General features: G+C 36.0%; 1 protein-coding gene across 3 annotated transcripts; it reads right to left on the minus strand.

Annotated features, from left to right (window-relative positions):
• Nucleotides 1–6554: 6554 nt before the first annotated feature.
• On the minus strand, nt 6555–20497 carry LOC120629293 (ubiquitin carboxyl-terminal hydrolase 7-like). Of its 3 annotated transcripts, XM_039898194.1 has the most exons (11): nt 20406–20497; nt 20235–20314; nt 18804–19126; nt 16492–16655; nt 15956–16215; nt 15503–15677; nt 14255–14447; nt 13897–14050; nt 12247–12380; nt 7993–8099; nt 6555–7038 (listed from the first exon to the last, which is right to left on the minus strand). In XM_039898194.1, exons 2-11 carry the CDS (start codon nt 20289–20291, stop codon nt 6899–6901), a joined length of 1707 nt encoding a protein of 568 aa, XP_039754128.1. In that variant the 5' UTR covers nt 20292–20314; nt 20406–20497; the 3' UTR covers nt 6555–6898. The 3 variants fall into 3 exon arrangements, with proteins under 3 accessions (XP_039754128.1, XP_039754126.1, XP_039754129.1); XM_039898192.1 differs by having other exon boundaries at nt 20235–20497; XM_039898195.1 differs by having other exon boundaries at nt 6962–7038; nt 8003–8099; nt 20235–20497.
• Between the last annotated feature and the right edge of the window lie 3034 nt (nt 20498–23531).

Consider the following 23531-nt stretch of genomic DNA (forward strand, 5'->3'; position numbering starts at 1 on the left):
TTTTAATATTCCGACTATTTTTATTAAATATCTAACTGTCTGACCTGCAATTATATACCTAAGCATATATACCTTTAATAATAAAGTAATTTATTTTAAGTCTCGACCGTTAGAATTCTTTGTAAGGCCTTTGATATTATTGTGTTTGTAGTCGTTTCTTTTCTCATTTCTTTTATGTTTCTGTCTGGATTTCGTACTTTTTATGTTATTTTCTTTCTTATGTAACCATTGTGAGTAAATATTGTAGGTATTGTTTATTATTTATACTTTAGCTAAGGCTAATAATGTAACTTAAATATTTTCCTACTAATAGATCTAGAGTTTACCTTATGTTGTGTGTTTTTTATAGTGTAGATATAAGGTATATCTACTTATTCAAAAATTGTATGTTTAACTAGTCACTAGTTAAACGTACATTTTTTTAGACTAGACTAGAGTTACTAGTGGTTCTCAGATAGTACTTCGAACACGTACAATTTCTGATAAGTTTCCCATGTTACTTTTTTTGCTCGAATGGATGTAAATTCCTCAAGAACTGGGATATTTTTTATAATGTGCGAGAATATAGAAAATAGGCGAAATCAAAAAAAAAAAAAAGGTTGAGTAGTGACTACGTCGGCTAAGTTAGGACGGAGACTACGTCGGATCCCTTGATTTCTATGTGTATAGTAATAGGAAGAACAGCCTGGCCGATGTATCAAACCGCAGAAGCAGGGCTGTACTTTTTCAAAAATTGTACCTTACGAAACTGTTGATTATAAGCATAGCAAAAAAGGTAATGAAAGAAAACTAAATTAAAAAAAAAACAACAATGTTGTAGTTCAAACAAGCAGCATTGCTATCGCCAAGTAGCATTGCTGTGTTTTGGTCTGAAGGGCATGGTGACCGCAGTGTTGTGCAATTCATATATGCACAAAAGCACTGCCTACCCAAACATTTTCGGTATGTCTCATAAAGGAGAAGGACTTTTCCGTTTCATGCCATATTCCTTCATTATGCATACCCTGGCCAAGAACCACGTGCACGCCACTGGGTGACCGATGTAATTATAGGTACATGAGCCTTAAACATATGCCTCGCATTTCCTGTGAAGTGTTGCTCTGGTTTATAAAACGAATGTTAAAATGTAAAATGTAAATTGTTGATGATGAAAAAGAGCAACTGCTGAGTTTCTTGCCGGCTTCTTCTCGGTAGAATTTGCTTTCCGAACCGTTGGTAGAGACAAACAGACAGACTTGACGTATCAAAAGTGCTTACTAGGCCTACTTGAAATAAATGAATTTCGAGTTTGAATTTGAATATAGGCGATGGGTTTCCACTCACCATCGGGTGGGCCATCTGTTAAGTCCGTCAGTTGCGACTTTAAATATAAACACCTATCTATCTTGTCGCTTCAAAATAATCATCAAAAATTACAACAAAATAGTGGAAACGTGCAGTGCCTTATGGTGACGGCAGATCAAAATACAGTTGCTACTACCCATCCTCTTCGCTCGGGTGTCGTACGAGGCGACTAAGGGAATAAAACGGAAAACGGGCAGCACCGTCCTCGGTGCTACTACTACCATCGACTCCGATCATCAACGCTTCTGCTCGGCGGGGTTGATTATGGGCAAACCCTCCAGGACTGTTATCCTACTTCCTACTAATATTATTAATAAATAATCGTGTAGCTTAGCTTAATTTGTTAGCGGAATTTGTTTAAGGATTCCACTTATTCAACAAACATTCTTATGCTCTTGGCAGTTTGACTTTATGTACCTATTAAGGAAATGTAGACACATAATGATGATACCCGAAAGGTGGGATCCACACTCTGTGGATGTTTGTTACTAGTAGAGTAATCACGCAAAAACGTCAGATCGGATTTGGATGAAGTTTGGATTGCATGTAGCCTTTGACATGGCAAAAAACATAGGCATACCTTTTATCCCGATTACTTAAGTAGTTCTCGAGGGAAAATTTAAAATTGTTAACGAGCAAAGCTTCAGACCCAATTCTAAAGTCCACTCAGACGAAGTCGTGGGCAGAAGCTAGTAGGCAATAAATGACTACTAAAATCGGTCAGGTTACGTTCGAGGATTAAACCACGGATTCCGAATATAATGTGTATAGATTTTTTCCGATGCTTGGATTTTCACCGTTTGATCGGGAGGCCGGTGTTTGCCGATCTAATGGCGTTTTCAATTTGCATTCAAATACCAACTTGCATCGCTGAGCCGGGCGGGGGCGGGATGAATGCAAGCCCGAATACCCGAACGGTGGGATACTCGAATGCTCCAATTCCCAAATCGAATTATCCTAACGACGCGCTATTCAGTATTGCTACTCCACTAGGTTTGCCAGTGCGGGTACTGTCATCAGTATTTTGTAATCAATACTGTGGTCGAATACAATGAATAAGGAATATCCTGCGATACTTTAATTTATATAGCCTGAGCCTTGCAATTTCATCATTAATGTGTCTACATTTCCTTAGCAGGCACATAAAGTGGCTGAAGTGCTAATTAGTATTGTGTATTTCATTGTTGAGCAGAATTATACTATTTTATGACGGTTTATAAAAAAAAAACTGAATGCACTAGTGTAAGTCGCCATTTCAGAATTCACTTAATAATTTAAGCCTAAGGGTTATGCTTTTTTCGTATTTATGGTAGATAGTCTTATTCCTTAGTCATAAATCGGTAACCATGGATGGGAACCACCCCCCCTCTTCATCAGGGATATCTAACCATTCGTTCTCTTGTTAAAATTTAATAAATCTTGTAATTTTATCAGGTAATGATAAAAAATTACAGCACAAATCATGCTTGCTTTGCAACTGCCATTATTGGGTAGGAACTTGACAGGTCTCAATAAGTGGTTTTTGGTGTTATCCGTCAAATTCACATCTTCGTGACTACCTCGTTGGTTTTTTGGTTACCATGACAGACCACGAGTATGCTCGATTCTGCTCGAGCCAAATTATGAACTTTATCTTACAAACGCGGAAAAACGTCGAAGAGATTATTTAGTGATTTTTTACGATCTGACACGGGTACAAATTCTGTTCAAATCAATCTCTGTACTAAACAGCTTAATTAAGAGCAGTGGTAGCCTAGTGCTAGCCTAGTGGTTAGGTTTTCGGCTTCACTTTCGGGCCTAGTTCGAATCCCGGCACGCATCTCTAACTTTTATTAGTATGCGCCGTATAAGCAATTAAATACCACTTGCTTTAACGGTGGAGGAAAACATCGTATGGAAGCGTACTTGAGAGTTCTCCATAATGTTCTTTAAAGCGTTCTGAAATGCACACTTGGCTAGTGTGGTGGACTACGGCCTAGGCTCTTCTCGTTTGGCTTCCCGCTAATAAGTTCTTAATGATGATGAGGATGATGAAACTAAAACCAGTAGTCCCATCACCATAGAAATATCGACTTGTCCAAGTTAAAACTGCCAAGAGTGAAATAATATTTGTTGAATAAGTGGAATCCTAGAATAAAAAAAATCCGAAGCTAAGCGAAACGATTATTTATTTGCATCAACAAATATAGTATACATAAGACTATTTTATTATGGACGAAAGACGACATTTTTTACGCATTATTTGCATAATAAAATCGGTAACAACTTTGATGGGAAGTATATTTTGGAAACGTAGCGTTATATTTTACGACAGCATAAATGTTTATCGTATCCGGCCACAGTGAATGTGTTATAATATTTAATAATAGGTATATCACGATATATTTTTCTGATGTTTGAATATGGCTATTATTTTTGATCAGCAACCCGTGTCTGCTGAGTTGAAACATCTCGAAACCAGCAGTGTCCACGCCTTCATAGATTGTGGTTGATTTGATATCGTGCGCTATTTGGTCCAGTGGTGAACGCTGTGGTCTTTTAGGACAGAGGTCCCAAGTTGGATCAGCAGGGGCCATTTGGTACAGCTTTACCAGATTGCAGTCAAGGGCTATCTTGTAGTCGTACAATATTAAAAAAAAACCAGATTGTATGAAAATAAACCGAAAAGATTGTAAAACTACGCGAGATTTAAGTAAGTGCCTGAAGACCAAAGTCTTCGATCAGTGGGTGATGCCAGACTTACTTATCTTAAACGTGGTCGCCTACTATGGACCTCATAAGAAGGCTCAGAGGTCACTCACCGGGCGATGGAGAGAGCTATGTTAAGAGTATCAACTACGTGATCAAATCAGAAATGAGGAGATCTGTAGAAGAGCTTTAGTTACCGACATAGCTCAACGAGTCGCTAAGCTGAAGTGGCAATGGGCGGGGAGCATAGTTCGGAGAACAGATGGACACAGGGGTTCCAAGGTGCTAGAATGACGACGAATGTGCGGACAGGTTCTTACCTGTCTGCTGCAGCGTTAATCGGCCTCCACCGAGGAGGACAGACGATGTCGACGAGTCGCTGGGAGCCGCTGGGAAAAAGAGGCCATGGAACGTGGTTTGTGGAACATCCTACAAAAGACCTTTGTCCAGCTGCCAGTAGACGTCAATCGGTTGAAGTGATGATGACGTTCAAAGTTTGTATTAAACGTAAGTTTATACAAAAGTCCTATTATAGTATAAAGGACTACGTAATCGATAAAAAAGCTTGGGCGTGAATTATTGCTCTAACCAGGGTACTCTTCTAATAGTTTTGAATGACAATGTGAGATGGTGATAACAAAAGAAGTACCCCCGGCTAAGTTTGTTGTGGGCTTCTTCTTAGACCAGGCGCTTTTGGAACCCTCGTAGCTTTAGTTTTGAGTTTACGAATATGGTTATCCTATATCTCATGAACCTACTTCTCATGTAATGTATGCATAAAAAGTGCCACCTATGGGTCTACTTGTATGAAGATATTTTTGACTTTGACTTTGATGATGATAATGTAAATAAAATTCTCATAGATGGTTTGTATCCAATCCAAAAGTGTCTCGGTTTGCGCAGGGACTGAGACATACACTTCTTTCAGAGGAATTTTCTCACTTACTCGTGAAAGATTGAATAGCTGTTAGTTTAATTACGCTCCAGATACAGGTAGGTATGTATGTACCATACAACTAAATTGGACTAAATCCCAAAGGAATAGCCAGTACGGGCAATTCACACTCTTTCTTGATTATCGCGCCAATGTAAGGTGGGTAACGAACATCAAGAATATAAATTGCACATGAAAATAGTCTAAACATCACTACAACTGTGTATAGTCGAATCCTAATATTTTACTATTTAAGTACTAAGCGTTAGCAAAAAAGTGTGTTTGTAACTAAAAGTCTTCCTGTATGTAGTAAGATATTGATTTTATGGTTGCGAATATGTCATTCGTCGTATCACAAACACGGTGTGCAATTTGATTTAGAAAAGTAGTCAATCCTCTAGGAGCTTGACTATAAATCCCGCGGTACGGGCTATAAATTAGTCTACAATTACTGACGTTGAAAAATGCCCGACGCGACGCTAAAATCCGAGCTATAAATTATATAGTTCAGTTTACAGACTACACCACAGTCAGTTGTAAATACAAAATTATCATGTTTGCTTTAAATTAATAAGTTAATTAAAATTAATATTGTATAATTGTAATTAAAAATTGTACGGTCAGTAGTTTAAGACTCTACGAAAAATTAGTTAGGTTTCGGTAACGCTATCATAAAACACGGTTAATAATTTGTCTTTAAAAAGTAGTACTCTTTGGAAGCTTGGCTATAAATCGCGTGATACAGGCGATAAATTAGTATCAAATTACTGACGCTGCATAACGCTGGGAGCGACGCTTAAAAATCCGAGCTACAAATTATACAGTTCCGTTTACAGTCTTGAGGCTACGCCGACGGCAGATGTTAACATAAACTGTTTATCTAAAAGCTAAAAAACTATCGTGTTACCTACACAATAGTTTTTTCGTATCAAGTGATACTCATGTTAATTAATTAATGTTTAGTATTCTCGACTAAAGACTAATTTCTTCATTACTTCGTTTAAGGTAAAGTTTATTTCAAATTGTTAAGAAAATAATTTAAATTTTTTTTACAAAAAAAACCGACTTTGTAAAACAAATAAAAAACCAGAGATAAATATTTTCTACAACATAATTAAGTCGGTGCAAAGTAAACTGTTTTATGTGTATAGAATCAGAGAAAGTATCTAGTACTTTTCTGCATTTTACTTGGAAACCTGTGGCATACCAAACTAAAAAATCATTAAAATCGGTGTACAGTGGTCAATCGGTGTATACAAAAAAAAATGCAGTTGAATTAAGAACGTCTTCCTTTTTTAAGTCGGTTGTAACCATACTAGAAAATCTTTTTTATTTTGTTTGTTTTTTTTTTTGTTTTAATACAATTCGATTTTTATATTTTAAATACATACTTTACTCTAAAAATTAATGAAAAGATTGTTTACATTACGTATAAGACAAGAGCGAAACTCGACCGGGTTCCATTTGAAAAAAAACTTTTTTAGTGTAAGTTGCTATTTTCAAAACTTTTAATAAATGTAAGTTATTAAACTCGTATAATAAGAAAAATAACAATCATTTTTTAACAATCAGGACGTAAATAATTAATTGTATATAATATTATTAGAACATGTACAAAAGTATAATTTACCAACACACACAAAGTAATTTCTGACACGTCATATTAGGTACCCACCAAAAGCAGCAGTGCTAGTTCTATTAGATACAAGCAGGCGTTACTTTTTGGAATTCCATTCATGATTAACTTAGTAAAAATAATCCCCGAAAACTACGAAAATCTCTGACTGAGATGTTGATTTTACAATAACTGCCACGACAGAGACCATATAGATTAATGATATTATAACTTGCAACGTACAGATTCTTCTGGTTTCAGCGGATTATAGTAAATGAAGCTTAAAGTTTAAAGAACTAGTCTTTACACATATGATACTATCTTGTTTTGAATTTAGAACCGGGTGGGGTCTGCAGAGTGAAGAACTGTTTGAGTGCGTTGAATATCTTCGCGTAGTACTTGGATGATGTCACAGACGTGTCAGATCTCAACTTTCTGCACCTTATTTTTCTTCTGCCTGTAAATCGTAATAATAATTTTCTTCAACGTAGATAATTCAAAGATTTACTTAAATCGCTGGATACCCTGACACCGAATAGCATGATCCAGAGATACAAACAAATAAGAAAGATTGCGTACGTCACACAAAGCTCGCTTTAATTTTTTTACTGTCACCAGTTCCAGTTCTACATTTTATTAGATAGTGTAACTGTGCCTTCAAGCTGAATTGCAATATGCCTGGCGGCATCTATCGAACAGTTAGGTTGTTTGCTTTGTAAGCCTTACTACCCGGGGTTAACGGTTGTGTGTAGCTAAATAGGTACCGTGACTTCAAGAGTATTTGAGATTCTGGAAATTTTAATGTAGGTGGTATTTGGAACAAACAGACCCAGAACCGACAGACAGACCAAGATAATATGACATTAAATCGATGTTATATATTTGTAGATATATAACTTTGATAATATATATATATATATATATATATATATACACTGACACAAAGATTCCAATCAAAACAAGAAAGAAATATATTCCTATCTATGCAATCGTACTACTATACACATATTATGTATAATATGTATTAGGATTTATTAGTAAGTAGTTTATTATTATTTTTATATACATACATAAATATATATATTAAATATGATATAAATATATATATCAAACATAAATTGCTGCACCAGCCAATTTCTTCGTCTTTCCTAACGTCAAAGGTTGTCTGAAAGAGATCGCTTTAGCGATAAGACCGCCTCTGACCCATTTTCTATGTTTACACTGTATAAAATGTGTGTCCGCGATAAAATTTTCAAACAAACAAACAAACAATCGTTAGAAGTTTATGTAACTCAGTCCCTGACTATTATAAAGCACCAATGTATAAAAATAAGGGCGTATTTGACGATTTATAAATCTTTGGTAGGTGTAAATGTTAATAAGTGAACAGCGTGCAAAGTTTGATATTTACATGTTCTTACCATCTCGCATCGCATCTCTGCATTTATTCTCTCGCACAGATCTGTCGGTATATCGTTCTCAGTTACGTCTTGTAAAACATACATCAGCTGGGAAGTTCTGTAATAATTAAACGTATAATTATCATTTTTACTTATTTTTTTCACGACTGCTTACAAAAGCATCGTCATGATATAATTCCGATGCTTTTTTTGTAGGCAGAGGTCATCAGATTTGAAGCGTCCTTGAAGTTTTCTTCTCTTAAAGAAAAAACTGACTCATTGTAATGATAATGTATGGTTGTGTAAATAATACATTTTCATTTTGTATTACTATTTGAAGCTAGAACTTTCGTACTCAAAGAATTTGAAATATCAATTGCTTTAACTGTGAAGAAAAACACAGTGAAGAAACCTGCATGCCTGAGATATCCCTATAATATTATCAAAGGCGTGTGGAGTCCACCAATCCGCACTAGGCCAGCGTGGTGGATTACAGCCTAATCACTGTGGGAGACCCGTGCCCTACAATGGGCCTGGGTAGGTTAATAGGTTGATATGATGATGATGAGCCGGTAGAACACAAAGCAGTTACTACGCATAGTAATTATGTACAATTACTCAAAGGTTGTATCTGCAAGTTTATAATCAACATGTCGCTGGCAGGTAAGACCGACAATGTCAAAGCGCAATTAACTGTAAATGGCTTCCCCATTATAGTGGTACTCTGATCCCCGCAACTTATCCACTAAGAGTTTACTGTTTTACGTGGAACTTACATATTTTCCGAGACTTAAAATAGCCTAGGTATACCGATCTGTTTTTTTGTTTTTTATTTCAATGTACAACTGCCTGTTATAAAATTCGAAAAAATTCAAAATTCAAAATTCATTTATTTCAAGTAGGCCTAATATAAGCACTTTTGAAACGTCAAGTCTGTCTGTTTGTAGTGATTCTACCACCGGTTCGGAAGGCAGATTCTACCGAGAAGAAGCCGGCAAGAAACTCAGCAGTTGCTCTTTTCCAACATCAACAATTTACATTTTGCATTTTCTATCTTGTGAGAGCTGAAAGCGGAGCCGGATGCTTCCAAGCAACCTTGTCATTAAAAAAATCATCAATTGTATAGTAACCTCGCTGTAATAAATGTGTTTTAACAAATTCTTTAAACTTGTGCATTGGCAGGCACCTTAGGAATCATATTATAAAAGCGTATACTCAATCCCACAAATGATCCCTGTACCTTACGCAGACGATATGCAGATGACACTAATTTATGACCATTTCTTGTAAGTCGACTGTTTATGTCCACTTTTTGTTTATAAAGACTAATATGTTGTCTTACAAATACTATATTGTTATAAATATATTGTGAAGCTACAGTAAGTATGCCTATTTCTTTAAACTTCTCACGGGGGGATTCGCGTGATTTAAGTTTATATATTGACCGTACAGCTCTTTTCTGCAATATAAATATAGTTTCGATATCAGCTGCTTTACCCCATAACAAGATTCCATAGGACATAACACTATGAAAGTACGCAAAATAAACTAGCCTAGCTATTTCAACGTCAGTAATCTGTCTAATTTTTCTGACTGCGTAGGCAGCCGAGCTTAGTTTACCCGCTAGTGAATCTATATGGGCACCCCACTGTAGCTTATTATCCACACATTATATATAAAGCAGTTATATTATTAAATACATACCTAACCTAATTACGTTACTACAAGTACTAATTATATTGAACAGCAAACAACCTTTCCAGTGGGCAGCAACCCTGCTTTCTGAATCCAAGGCCGTGGGTTCGATTCCCACAACTGGACAATATTTGTGTGATGAACATGAATGTTTTTCAGTGTCTGGGTGTTTATCTATATATTATAAGTATTTATGTATATTATTCATAAAAATTACTCATCAGTTATCTTAGTACCCATAACACAAGATACGCTTACTTTGGGGCTAGATGGCGATGTGTGTATTGTCGTAGTATATTTATTTATTCATTTAACTGCCAGTTTATTTTTGCGTCTTATGCTCAAACTATTTATACTGTTTTTAATTTTACAACTGTTTATATTTGGGATTGCTGTCATACATATGGAGTTGTTTGTCATTACATGGGATGCTTTATAAGTCGTTATGTCATCTTATAAGTTATAAGGATTTTATGCTGCAGTTTTGCAGTTTATTAACATAACAGGTAGATATTTAGGGAGTTATAAGGGTTCCGTACTTAAAGGGTAAAACGGGATCCAGTTACCAAGACTTAGTAGGGTAGACTTAGAGTTTTAAAGTTTTTATAGATAATGTAATAATGGTATGGAACTGTTCGTGCGCGATTCCGAATCGCATTGGCCGTTTTTATTCTGGCTCTATTGGCGTCAAAGTTAACCGAAACTATTGAAGTTGATAGAAAATGCTATCGCACGCAAAATTACAGGGCACAAAGCCGGTGAATTGCTCGTCACTAATTGCATTTTGACATAGTTCGGCAAACCTGTACTCGACACGTTCATTATAAACACGTAGGTACCTACTCGTATTTCAGATTATCTTGTGACCACATAAGTATTTCATTGAAGTAACGACTTCAACATCACTTTATGGTAATAAGTTTTTTTATAAATTTGAAATGCATATAGAGGAATTTTCGGAACCGACAGGATTTGAACCTGCGACTCTCTTATGTCTCTCACATACTAATTTCGGTATCGGCGGTAGGAGAGCTGTAGCTTCGTTGGTTAAAGCGCTCAGAATGCTATTGTCAGAGAGTCGGACGTTCATCTGTCGGTTCCGAAATTTTAAACACGCATTTGAAATTTATTTAAATCGATAATTTCTCCAAGCGTATGTAAAAAAACCTAATAATAATTTATAAAATGATAAGCCTTTTGATAGATAAATAACTATTTCAAAGATAAAATATAATTATAAATAAAATTTTTGATAGATAAATAAACCCCCTCGGCATAATACTCCCCCTTTACACCCTTCCGTAACAGCTTTGAATAATAATATTATCATCATCATCATCATCACCAACCCGTCTGCCCAACGTGGTGATTATGGGCAATGGTGGTAGAGTCACACAAACATGCATACTTGACGTTTCAAAAGTGCTTATAAAGTAGGCCTACTTGAAATAAATGAATTTGAATTTTGAATTTTTTTTTTTTTTCAAATCCTCCCGTTTACAAACAAAATTCAAATTCAAAATTCATTTATTTCAAGTAGGCTTAATTAATAAGCACATATGAAACGTCAAGTCTGTTTGTAGTGACTCTACCACCGGTTCGGAAGGCAGATTCCACTGAGAAGAGCCGGCAAGAAACTCAGCAGATTGCTCTTTTCCAACAACATTTTAAAGTTTAAGAGTTTTGTGAGAGATGAGAGCGGAGTGGCCTGCTTGCAAGCAGCCTTGTCGTTTAGGAATTCATCAGACCTGTTGTCCAGCAGTGGACCGTTATAGGATGTGGGCTCATTTAGGCAGATAGTTTAGTCTCCTCATATAGGTCTCCTCTCAGAATGGGAAGTGTTGTGTGACCCACCACGCTGGCCAAGTACGGATTCCTGTACATAGACTTCATACGCCTTTAAGAATATTATGGAGAACTCTCAGGCATGCAGGTTAAAACAAGTGATATTTAATTGCTTAAATAGTTTTATATCACTTACGCCGCTACTCGCGACTCACTGTGAGTAGGCACAAAGCGTTTATAAAATTGTTCTTACTGTATATAAATAAGCATGTAGGCAGTCGTCGCTCGCCGGGAAAGAATATTATTGAGAACTCTCAGGCATGCAGGTTAAAACAAGTGATATTTAATTGCTTAAATAATTTGATATCACTTACGCTGCTACTCGCAACTCACTGTGAGTAGGCACAAAGCGTTTATAAAATTGTTCTTACTGTATATAAATAAGCATGTAGGCACTCACGCTCGCCGGGAGAGAGTATTATGGAGAACTCTCAGGCATGCTGGTTAAAACAAGTGATATTTAATTGCTTAAATAATTTGATATCACATACGCTGCTACTCGCGACTCACTGTGAGTAGGCACAAAGCGTTTATAAAATTGTTCTTACTGTATATAAATAAGCATGTAGGCACTCACGCTCGCCGGGAGAGAATATTATGGAGAACTCTCAGGCATGCAGGTTAAAACAAGTGATATTTAATTGCTTAAATAATTTCATATCACTTACGCTGCTACTCGCGACTCACTGTGAGTAGGCACAAAGCGTTTATAAAATTTTTCTTACTGTATATAGATAAGCATGTAGGCACTCGTCGCTCGCCGGGAAAGATACGGAGCATCCTCCTTGCCGCCAAAGTTGTATTCGATCGCTTCTTGTTTACTGCACCGGGACACGACATCGTCATCAAACTTACACCACTGAAACATATTCGGTTTGGCTTTAAGAAGATCAGTCCCAGTATTATCCTTTTTTTTTTTTTTAATTCCGCAACTATTTGGCAAGCCACAAGACAGCCGGTTGGAGCAGTGGGCAGCGACCTTGTTTTTTGAGTACATGGCCGTGGGTTCGATTCTCACAAATGGAGAATGTTTATATGATGAACATGAAATGTTTTCAGTGTCCGGATGTTTATCCATATATTATTCATAAAAATATTCATCAGTCATCATAGTACACAAGCTACGCTTACTTTGGGGCTAGATGGTGATGTGTTATTGTTATAGTATATTTATTTTTATTTTTATAATGTAGTCCTTGACTAATTAATGGTCGTATTATTAACAATTTACGGTATGCTGACGACACAGTTTGAATTGCGTCCACGGACGAAGAGCTACAGAGGATTGTTGATCGTGTCAATAAGTGTAGCGTAGAGGCTGGTCTAACTATAAACATCAAGAAAACAAAGGTCTTGGTAGTGTCTAATAATGCAAATTTGGGTCCAACGATTAGAGTGGCTAGCCAAGTATTGGAGAGAGTGCAGAGGTATAAATATCAAGGCACTTCGCTGACTGAAAAATGGGACAGTGAAACAGAAATTAAAACCCGGATAGAAGTCGCCCGTAGTGCTTTTCAAAGCATGAAAAAAGTGCTCACTAGCCGCCGCCTAAACATCGCATTACGAAAACGCCTTCTACATTGTTACGTATGGCCAATACTTCTTTACGGATGCGAATCCTGGACCATCAAAGAGGATCTCAGGAAACGTCTAGAAGCATTCGAGATGTGGGCCTATCGACGCATGCTGAAAATTAGTTGGACTCAAAAGGTTACCAATAAGGAAGTCTTGCGACGAGTTGGTTGTCAGCGCGAACTTTGGAAGACAGTCAAAAAGAAAAAAGTTGCTTATCTAGGGCATGTGCTTCGGCATGATAGATACAGGCTACTGCAACTGATAATTATGGGCAAAGTTGCTGGAAAGAGACGCATCGGTCGCAAGAGGAAGTCTTGGTTGCGCAATATAAGGGAGTGGACTGGGATCGCGAGTGCCGCCCAGCTGTTTAGCCTCGCGAGAGAAAAGGAATAGTATCAAAAACTGACGGCCAACCTTCACTAGTTGGAGAGGCACCTAAAGAAGAAGTCCTTGACTGAAATCTCACGTGATGATGCAATCTAAAATAGAAGCGGGCTTACCTGTTATGGAATATGTGACTCATATTAAACTCATACCCCTAATAGGTGGCTACGCGACATCGTACCGAAACGCTAAATCGGTTCGAGGCACATCTTTGTTTGTAGGGTGGTAACTAGCCAAGCCGAAGCCTCCCACCGGACCAGACTGCAGAATATTGAGCTTATAAATTCCCCAACTGCCCCAGCTGGGAATCGAATACGAGACCTTCAATTTAAAACTACGGCGTTCGCCACTGCGCGGGAGGTCATCGAACGTCGAAAGTAGATCCGCGACTGAATATAAAACAATTTTAAAAGTACCTTTCCATCTCCTTTTGGGTTAATAAACACAACATAATGTCCCCCGTGGATGTCCCCAGAATGTACTAGGACTGCATGAAGCGTGTAATGTGCTGGAGATTGAGGTGCATCTTGAAGATACTGGTCTAGATTGATTTCCTCAAAAAATTCAAATCTAAAAGATGTTCAAAATGTATGTAACAAATACAACGAAAAGTATTGATAAAAGATTTTATTTATTTATTTTACGAGTATTTATTAGGTTCACCAACAGATTATTATACACTGGAACTAGCCAAGCCAAGCCAAGTCTTACTATTATTCAAAATTAAATTGAATTTGAAAATTATAATTTCATCAAGTTTTGGGTTTTAATTACCTGTCATTAAATTTAATAGACGTGTCGCTTTGCGGGTCGTATTGAAACCTCAATAGGTGAAGATGCAGTATCGGAGGAAACACATCAAATCGTACACCCTTCTCCGCTTCCTGTAACCCATGTTCGCCAGCGTCGTATTTGTTATCTCCATCTAACAACTCCGTACTAATATACTCCTTGAACGATTCGTAAACTAGAATGCAATAACATATCGTACTATATCTTCACAAACATAGTATAAAACAAAGTCACTTCGGCTGTTTAAACGCTTAGATCTTTTAAACTTCGGAGCGGAATTTAATACAGTGTTTTCGAGAGGATGGTTTATATGTAACTAGCTGACCCGCGCAACTTCGTCTGAACCAAATCGGTTCTTACCGGTTTTAATAACTTAAAAATACCTGGAACCTAATTGCAGCGCCACCTACCGGGTCCAATTTTATATCCAAACTACACTATACGCGGCCCGGCGGCCCGGCATTTTTTCTTGCTTTTAGTATTTCTATAATCGTCGTAACTTCTAAACGATAAGTCTAATTTGAATAATTAATAAAGGTAAAATTTCAGGTACATAATATATCTTAATAATAAAACTATTTATTTGGATAAGGATTGATATCATGAAAGTAATGTCACCATCTTTCGATTATTTTTCGATTACCTGTTTTTTGTATGACAAATTATAATATAAAGCGGTTATTGTGTCTTAACCAATGTAGTAACACATAGCCTCGCGGACTTTTTTGTACATAATAATTTGTTGTCCTAAAGAAATGATACGAGATATATTAAATTAAGGTACATACTACGAAACTTTCCCACATTAGTATATACATTTCACCGGCGCGAAACCGGGGCTTAACATTTTTGTCACTTAATATTCAGAACGCGTCTTGCTTCCAAATTAACAATGAGATATTGTATAGATTCCCGCCATCTAAATTTTGCAAGTAACGACTCTTAATTTGGTATAGTATTGTATATATTTTCCACGCACTTCACACACACCTCATGCAAAGTCGGTGAAAAAAATACCATGGGCGACAAATATTTTTTTTCTACAAATTCATCGGTTTTTCCGCTACCACGCCTAACTTTTATACCTTTTAGTGTGTCTTATGATAATAAGTTTCCATAAAGAATATCCAATTAAAAAGTTCTACCCAACTGTTGTATTTTCAAGCTAATTTTAACTTAACTCATATTCAAATTTGCAATATCCCGAGTTAAGTTAACGAGCTCACTTACTATTGTTTTTCCCCATAACGCTTAGTTGAATATCGTAGAAAGTTTCGACGCGGGTGCTCGAACAGTTTACATTCCTACACTTTATAAAAGAGGTCATTTTGCCTTCAAACAGTTTTGGAACTGTTCCTTCGACTACAGTATGTCTCATCTTACTTTCTAATTTATCTAGGAGAACCTGGAAAATAACGCAAGAATATAGATAGAGTTTTGACAAAATACAACCAGTGCAGTGTGGAGGGTTAAGAATAGGTACGCAATTTGATCACCTTTTACGTGTAATATTATGATGGTATTAAACGCAAAAGGCGAAGAAAGCGACCTGTCACAGGCTACGTAGGTAGGTCAAATATATCTGTGGCACAGGACACAGACACATTCAATAATACATAATTAAAAAAACATAAGTAAATAAAATAAAATATTTTCTTACTGTAACTAAAAAAAAATCCTTACTCTAAGAAATTCTTGGACATCGTGTTGCATAAAAGAATCCAACGTCTCCCAGCCAAAACTTTTCGTCAACTTTTTAGTTGCCACTGGTATATCAGAAAACTGTAGATCGTAAAACACTCGTTGCAGTGCAAAAGCGACTGACCGTGAACTATCATCACCACTAGTGGGGATCTTATACACGGCTTTCCGAAGAACATTAGTAAAGAAAAGGGTTTGTAGAAGAGAATTCATGTAGCATGTCGCACCTTGATTTTTAAGACCTGCAATTGTTAAAACTTAAAATAGTCGAAGAATAAGTAAAACGGAAAAAAAGTTGTTAAGAATTAGAAAATAATAACCATAGGCTAAGTTTTTCGCTTCTTAAACCGGCGCGTTTGGAAACCTTATAACTCTATTTTTAAGTTTCCGAAGGTAACTATCACAATAATCTCACTACAATTGAAACAATCTTATATGTACGCGTCAACAGGGCCTTCAACATGTCTATCAAATAATATGTTTATCGATATAAAAAAAGTTTTGACTTTGATACTAACCGATAAATCCAGTGTGTTTCTTGGAGTCCCAAGAAACTCCATGTGGAGCTTCCGCCACGACATGTGCCTCAACTGTGATGGAGTCATTTTGAACAAATCCATCATCTGGGTTCATTAAATCTTGCCATGATATGAAATTCGCGTAGCCCCAGTCGTCTTCTTTGCTGGCAGATAAAGTCAATTTTAATACTTAATTATTAGTAGTCGAGCTTTTTGTTACAAAGGTCGTCCGGGAAAGTAATAACGCCATGCTTAATTTTGAAGGGCACGCCATGCTTATTAGTTCATACACCTCATGCCTCATGATGATTTCATTTTAAATTTAAAACAGGAAAAATGGTTGCTGAGTTCCTTTGTCTCGACGGCCGACTGGCGCAGTGGGCAGCGACCCTGCTTTCTGAGTACAAGGCCGTGGGTTCGATTCCCACAACTGGAAAATGTTTGTGTGATGAGCATTAAGTGTTTTTCAGTGTCTGGGTGTTTATATGTATTTTATAATAATAATAATAATAATTTATTTATTCACAAGAATGTAGGTACATATAGTTTTTAAAATGTAAAGTAGTTATTATAATATTTATACAAACAAATGCGTGCCTCACAAATTATATTGGTGTGTATAGTAAATGTATGTAATGGTGCCATTTAAAATCTACTGTCCCTGATTTAGGTAAAAACCTGTATTACAGGCGACAGTGCTCTCCTTAAATTGTTGTTTCGATGATTGAGTGTATGATTGTGCGTATGTGAGTTTGCGTCGCGTAGGTAATTGTGTTAATTTTCTAAGTATTAATGTATATATAATTCATAAAAATATTCATCAGTCATCTTAGTACCCATAACACAAGCTACGCTTACTTTGGGGCTAGGTGGCGATGTGTGTACTGTCGTAGTATATTTATTTATTTATTTGTGGGACAAAAAGATAAAGAGAAGAAATGGGAAGATTTGGGATGAAAGATACTATGCCCACCTAAATGGTGCTGTAACTGAGCCAAACATAAGTGCCAAACAAACAAATAAACAAACAAGCTGACTTTTGAATTATGAATAAATAAATAAATAAATATACTACGACAATACCCACATCGCAATCTAGCCCCAAAGTAAGCGTACCTTGTGTTATGGGTACTGAGATGCCTGATGAATATTTTTATGAATTATATACATAAATACTTAGAAAACACATATAAACACCCAGACACTAAAAAACATTCATGCTCATCACACAAACATTTTCCAGTAGTGGGAATCGAACCCACGGCCTTGGGCTCAGAAAGCAGGGTCGCTGCAAACTGCGCTAATCGGCCGTCAAATTACTGTTAAGAGGGCGTCCGAAAAGTTGGAGGGAAAATGGGAGAGCTCGGTGGAGTGATAGTGTAGAGAGAGTCATGAGAGGCTAGGGAGTTCAGTGCTAGAAGAAAGCTACTTCTGACAACATGCGATGGTGAAATTTGCTACACCAAGCCAAGGTCCACACAGTGCTATCGAGCTTCGGCGAAGATGATGATGACACTTTCGCATTTATAGTATTAGTAAAGAATAATGTGTTTATTTGATTTTCTTTTGTACAGAAGTAATTCTTCACAAAGTATCAGACTTAAATTTACTTACCAACCTTAGATGGTGGTACAGTGGTGGCTCTATAGTTACGCAATGTTTTGTCTTATTATGACAAAAAATTACCCACTACGTTGAGCGCAATAACTTGCTTTACGTGACGTTATGTTGTCTCTTGTACGTATTACATAGTTACTCTTTGCCTAGTTGGTTTAGCTGTAAGCATGTTAGAATGCAGGTCACCAGGTCCTGGGCTTTCTAGATTGCGCCAATAAATAAATTGGCGGTGATTAACTTCCGCGCCTCGAAGAGCTCGTTAAAGTGGTTATGTGGATCCGAACGTTCGGGTCAGAGCCGCAGTTCCATCGGACTATGAGAGTGAGGGAAATACAGAATACGCCTGTGTTTGTGAAATCGCCTGTGCACTATAATATCTCCCGCGTAGTTGGAAAATCTCTGGAGATTGAATACCTTGGCCAAAATCAGCGAAGGAAACCACTGTAGGTACTGAACATATTTACTCAAAGATAATTTTAATACTATCAACCGATTGAAGTCCACTCGGTCTTTTGTAGGGAGTTCCAAAATTCGCGGTCCTAGGCCGCTTGTTTCCAGCGGCTCCCAGCGACTCGTTTGATGAATATACTATATATAATCAAAAGTAAACGGAAATCTAACTTAAATTTTACATTATAGCCCATTAAAAAGATTTGCAAGAATAATATTGCCGCAATCAAAGAAGTTTATCCTACCAATGGTACATATGATGGAGTTTTCGGCATAGATGTTCACCATCAGGTTTGTGTGACAGAAGTTTCAGCTCGCCCAGCCCATAGCACGTCCAACCTGGAGTCTCACTACCTTCATTGCATTGAAGGAAAATTGAAAGAGCTTTTTGCTGCGTTGAGCGTTCCGGGGTGTTTGTGCTGTTCCGGACAAGGATAAGTATCCTCCAGGGCAGGCATCTAACGTAGCATGGCGGTGACAGAACTCGTTCCTTCAGCTGGCTAATATTTTCTACGGTAAACCGAAAGGTCGCTTCACGACGAGCGATATCATCTTCCGTTGCAATATCCTAAAATATATTAATCGGAAATAATTTATTTGTCGAATAAAACGGAATGGTAAAAGTACGATACTGTTCATAGTTACTAATAGAACATTATTCTTTGTTTTCTTGTTTTTATAGATTATTTGTTTTCTATTGTTTTCTACAAACTTATTAAAGGGCCTTAATAAAAAATGGTAGCGTATTCTAAAACTCCATTTTTTATAACTTGTCTTACAATAAAAAACCATCTTTTCTTTACTTTTTCTTTTAAACTATGCTTTTGAAAATAAATTTTTCAACCTTTTTTTTCTATCATTATTTTTCAAATAGAAAAAAAAGGTGAAAATGAAAATTAACGATATTATAATTTTTTTAAAAAACTAACGAAAAGACTGTGTATAAGTTTTTTTATGCTATTGAAAATAAATTTTTCAACCTTTTTTTTTCTATTAAAAAAAATGGTTGAAAATGAAAATTAACAATATTTTAATTTTTAAAAAAAAAGTAACGAAAGGACTGTGTATAAGGTTTTTTAACGTCTAGTTAAACTTAGAACAATACTTACCGCGTTAAAAAACACAAACGTTCACTGAAATATTTTCTACTTTTTCTTTTAGCTACCTTTTAAGGATCAAAGGGTAGCCTTTAAGGCCTCTCTTGCGACCCCGTAACCCTGAATAGTGTTCATTTTCTTTCGTTCATTTCATTATTCTTTTCATAGATTTAAATAAGTTAAAATACTACTTTTAAATATTAAAGCGATGGAAAGAGCTATGTTAGGAGTATCCCTACGTGATCAAATCAGAAATGAGTAGATCCGTAGAAGAACTAAAGTTTACGAGTCGCGAAGCTGAAGTGGCAATGGGCGGGGCACACAATTTTGAGAACCGATGGACGTTGGGGTTCCAACTTCCAAGGTGTTGGAGTAGCAACCCCGCACCGGTAAACGCAGTGCTGGTCACCCCTTAACCAGGTGAACAGACGACATCAAGCGAGTCGCAGGGAGCGTCTGGATACAAGCGGCCCAGAATCGTGGAGTTTGGAATGCCCTACAAAAGTCCTATGTCCAGCAGTGTCGTTTGATTTGATGATGATGATGATGAAATATTAAAGCAATAATATGAAAACTTACTGCGTTGCTTTGTGGCGATTCGGCTGTTACATTTTCCACGGCGCCAGTTGCAAGCATTTTTCAGCATAAATCGAGTAAAACTACGGAAAAACCATTTTTTTTCATTGTGATATATTATTCACATTTGTTTACAACAGTAGATAGGTATAGTAAGCGATTAGTTCAACCTACATTTAAGCAATATTAATACATATCTAATGGATGCAAGGAAATATAAAAAATATAAATAAGTTGAATAATTGTTGGCCGATGGACTGACCTATAAAGAGGACAGTGGACGTCACTTTTAGATTTTTATTTGACATATTTCTTTTCTGTATTTGTATAACTTTCTAATAGCAATAGAGGTTGTACAACATTATCCTATTATATAAATCTATGAAAGTCGAACTAACATCAACGCAGTGTTTGTATCCGCATTGCACTCATGAATGACTATATTTTTTTTTGTCATATTTATGTTAGTATAAATAAATAAATAAATAAATAAATAATAAAATAAATAAATGTACTACGACAATACACATCGCCATCTAGCCCCAAAGTAAGCGTAGCTTGTGTTATGGGTACTAAGATGACTGATGAATATTATTATGAATAATATACATAAATACTTAGAATATACATGTAAACACCCAGACACTAAATAAGATTCATGCTCATCACACAAACATTTTCTAGTAGTGGGAATCGAACCCACCCATGTAATACAACGTGTAACCGAATGGCGAAATAATATTGAAAAATCCATATAATATAAAAGTACTATAACTATATTATATAATGCATATAGTATATTTCATAAGTATCGCCCGATAAAAATATTAAATCAAAAGTACGTAAGTACCTATATTTATTTTTCATAAAAAATAATTTCAGACATTTTTAGTGGTTACTTATCACAACCCTATAAAAAGATAAAAGACATAGTACACGCATAGTACTTATACGACACGTTCCTAATAAAGTGACAAGAGTAACTAGATTTTAACTTTGCATGGTATGTTAGAGCTGTATCTTATTCCTTTCAGTAAAAACGATGGCAGTGGTTTACTCAAAACTATTAGGTTTTACAGATACGTCTCGAAAATTGTACATTGGTTTTTATGTACACGTTGTATTCATTCCTTCAGAATTTATCATTTTTCATTGTTTCCAATGCACAGCATAAGGCTGAGTTTGCGGCCATGTGCCATATTGTTAAATAATAAAGTGGTAATAATTTAATTCAAGATATTGTATTAACAATAGAGTATACAGGATTATAATTATTATATATATAGTATACTTACATACATATTATATTTTTAGTAGATATTATATGTATTTGTAAATATTTATAACAGAAGTCAATTATGATAGCAGGTATATTTTGTTTTGTATTTACCAAAATAAATATGAATCCCATATGAATTACTTCCCCAAAGGTTGTCTGGAAGAGATTGCTGTAGCAGTAAGACCGCCTTGCATACAGTGGCGTGCATAGAGGGTATGCACAGGGTATGCAGATGATATAAAATGAAGTAAATGTCCAGTACGTGTTATATATACTTAAGGGTACGCTTTTACAATGCCTATTCTTAAGTTTTTTAGAACTTGTACTAAGGATTTTCTTCATTTTATATGATCTGCATACCCTCTATGCACGCCACTGCTTACATACCAATGTTATTATGTGCAATGAAGTGTATCCATCTATATATCTAGGTCTGAGGACCAACTCAACAATAGCAACAATGTTTGCATATTAATATTAGTTTACGGTATAGTGAAAATACCTTCTAAAAGAACACGAAAGCGTTTAGATAGATTCTGCCCGTGACATCCAACTAGACCTCCCCAGTTCCTTTTCTAAAAAAAATTTCAAAATTTCAAAATTCATTTATTTCAAGTAGGCCTTAATTAATAAGCACTTATGAAACATCAAGTCTGTTTGTAGTGACTCTACCACCGGTTCGGAAGGCAGATTCCACTGAGAGGAGCCGGCATGAAACTCAGCAGATTGCTCTTTCCAACATCATTTTAAAGTTTAACAATCTTTAGAATTTTCTGTTTTGTGAGAGATGCAGCAGAGTGGTCTGCTTCCAAGCAGCCTTGTCGTTTAGGAATTCATCAATCGTGTAGTAACCATGATTAATTAAATGTGTTATAATATATTGTTTTAACTTAGGTAAAGGTAGATCTAATATTACCTTCGGTATCATGTTATAAAAGCATATACCCATCCCCACAAAGGATTTCTAAACTTTTCTCAGACAATATGCAGATATTACTAATTTATGTCCGTTTCTAGTTAGTCGACTGTTTATATAGACTTTTTGTTTATAATTACTTATGTTTATTTATCCGATTAATTTCTTCTCATCTAATACTTACATTTTTAAACTTTTTATTTTATATAATATACAAAATTATAAATATAACCTAAAATAAACTATTTCAAAACTAAATAAAATCTAAAACTTATGTTTTGTTTAATAAAGATAATATCATTATAAATATATTGCGAGGCTACTGTAACGAGTGTACTGTTGTGACCACGATCCATGTTTAGCATTGCTGGGTTCCGGTCTGATGGGCGTGGTTACCGGTTTAATAACAGACTTATGAGGCCTAGGTGTCTGTTATGAAAATCCCTACCCTTCTACGCTGATTTTAATAGGGACCCAAGTTACACACAAACTCTCAAACTTTATTAATTATATCTACTAAATATAATTTGTTGTTTTATATAACTTAAAACTTCCAAAATGTAACAACCAAACATACATAAACTTATTGTATTTATTTGTAATCCCGACATATTAAGGGATAAGAATTAGTATTTCTTATAAGCTCTATATCGCAGAAAGTATCGAATAAAGAATTTATTGTTGGTTGGTACCGACAAGTATTATCGAGGGAATAAATGCTATCGAGATTCGATGGATTTGTCCCTCATTAGAGAAGCAGCAATTAACCTGAATGGTCGATTTCCATCTAATTCGCAACGAATCATTAACAGCGAGTAATTATTGTAATCGGACGCTGGTGATAATAATGTACCTAATTCTGCTTTTAAATTATATGCAAAATGATTCCAAAAGTGTCATAGGGGTCCACAGGTATACGTTTAAAAAATCGATTATATTCGTGCTAATTTCTTTGCAACTTCCAACGCGAATCACTAAATTAATTTGGCACGTCTAAAAAGCTTTGGTTATGCACTCGTAACAATGGAAAGAACTTCTTCCGTGCTGGTGTTGTTCTCGGGGACCGAGTTCTCGCTCATCTATGAAAGAAATGTAAGTCGCACTC

This window comes from Pararge aegeria, chromosome 14 (genome assembly GCF_905163445.1).
Source record: "Pararge aegeria chromosome 14, ilParAegt1.1, whole genome shotgun sequence".
Taxonomy (NCBI): domain Eukaryota; kingdom Metazoa; phylum Arthropoda; class Insecta; order Lepidoptera; family Nymphalidae; genus Pararge; species Pararge aegeria.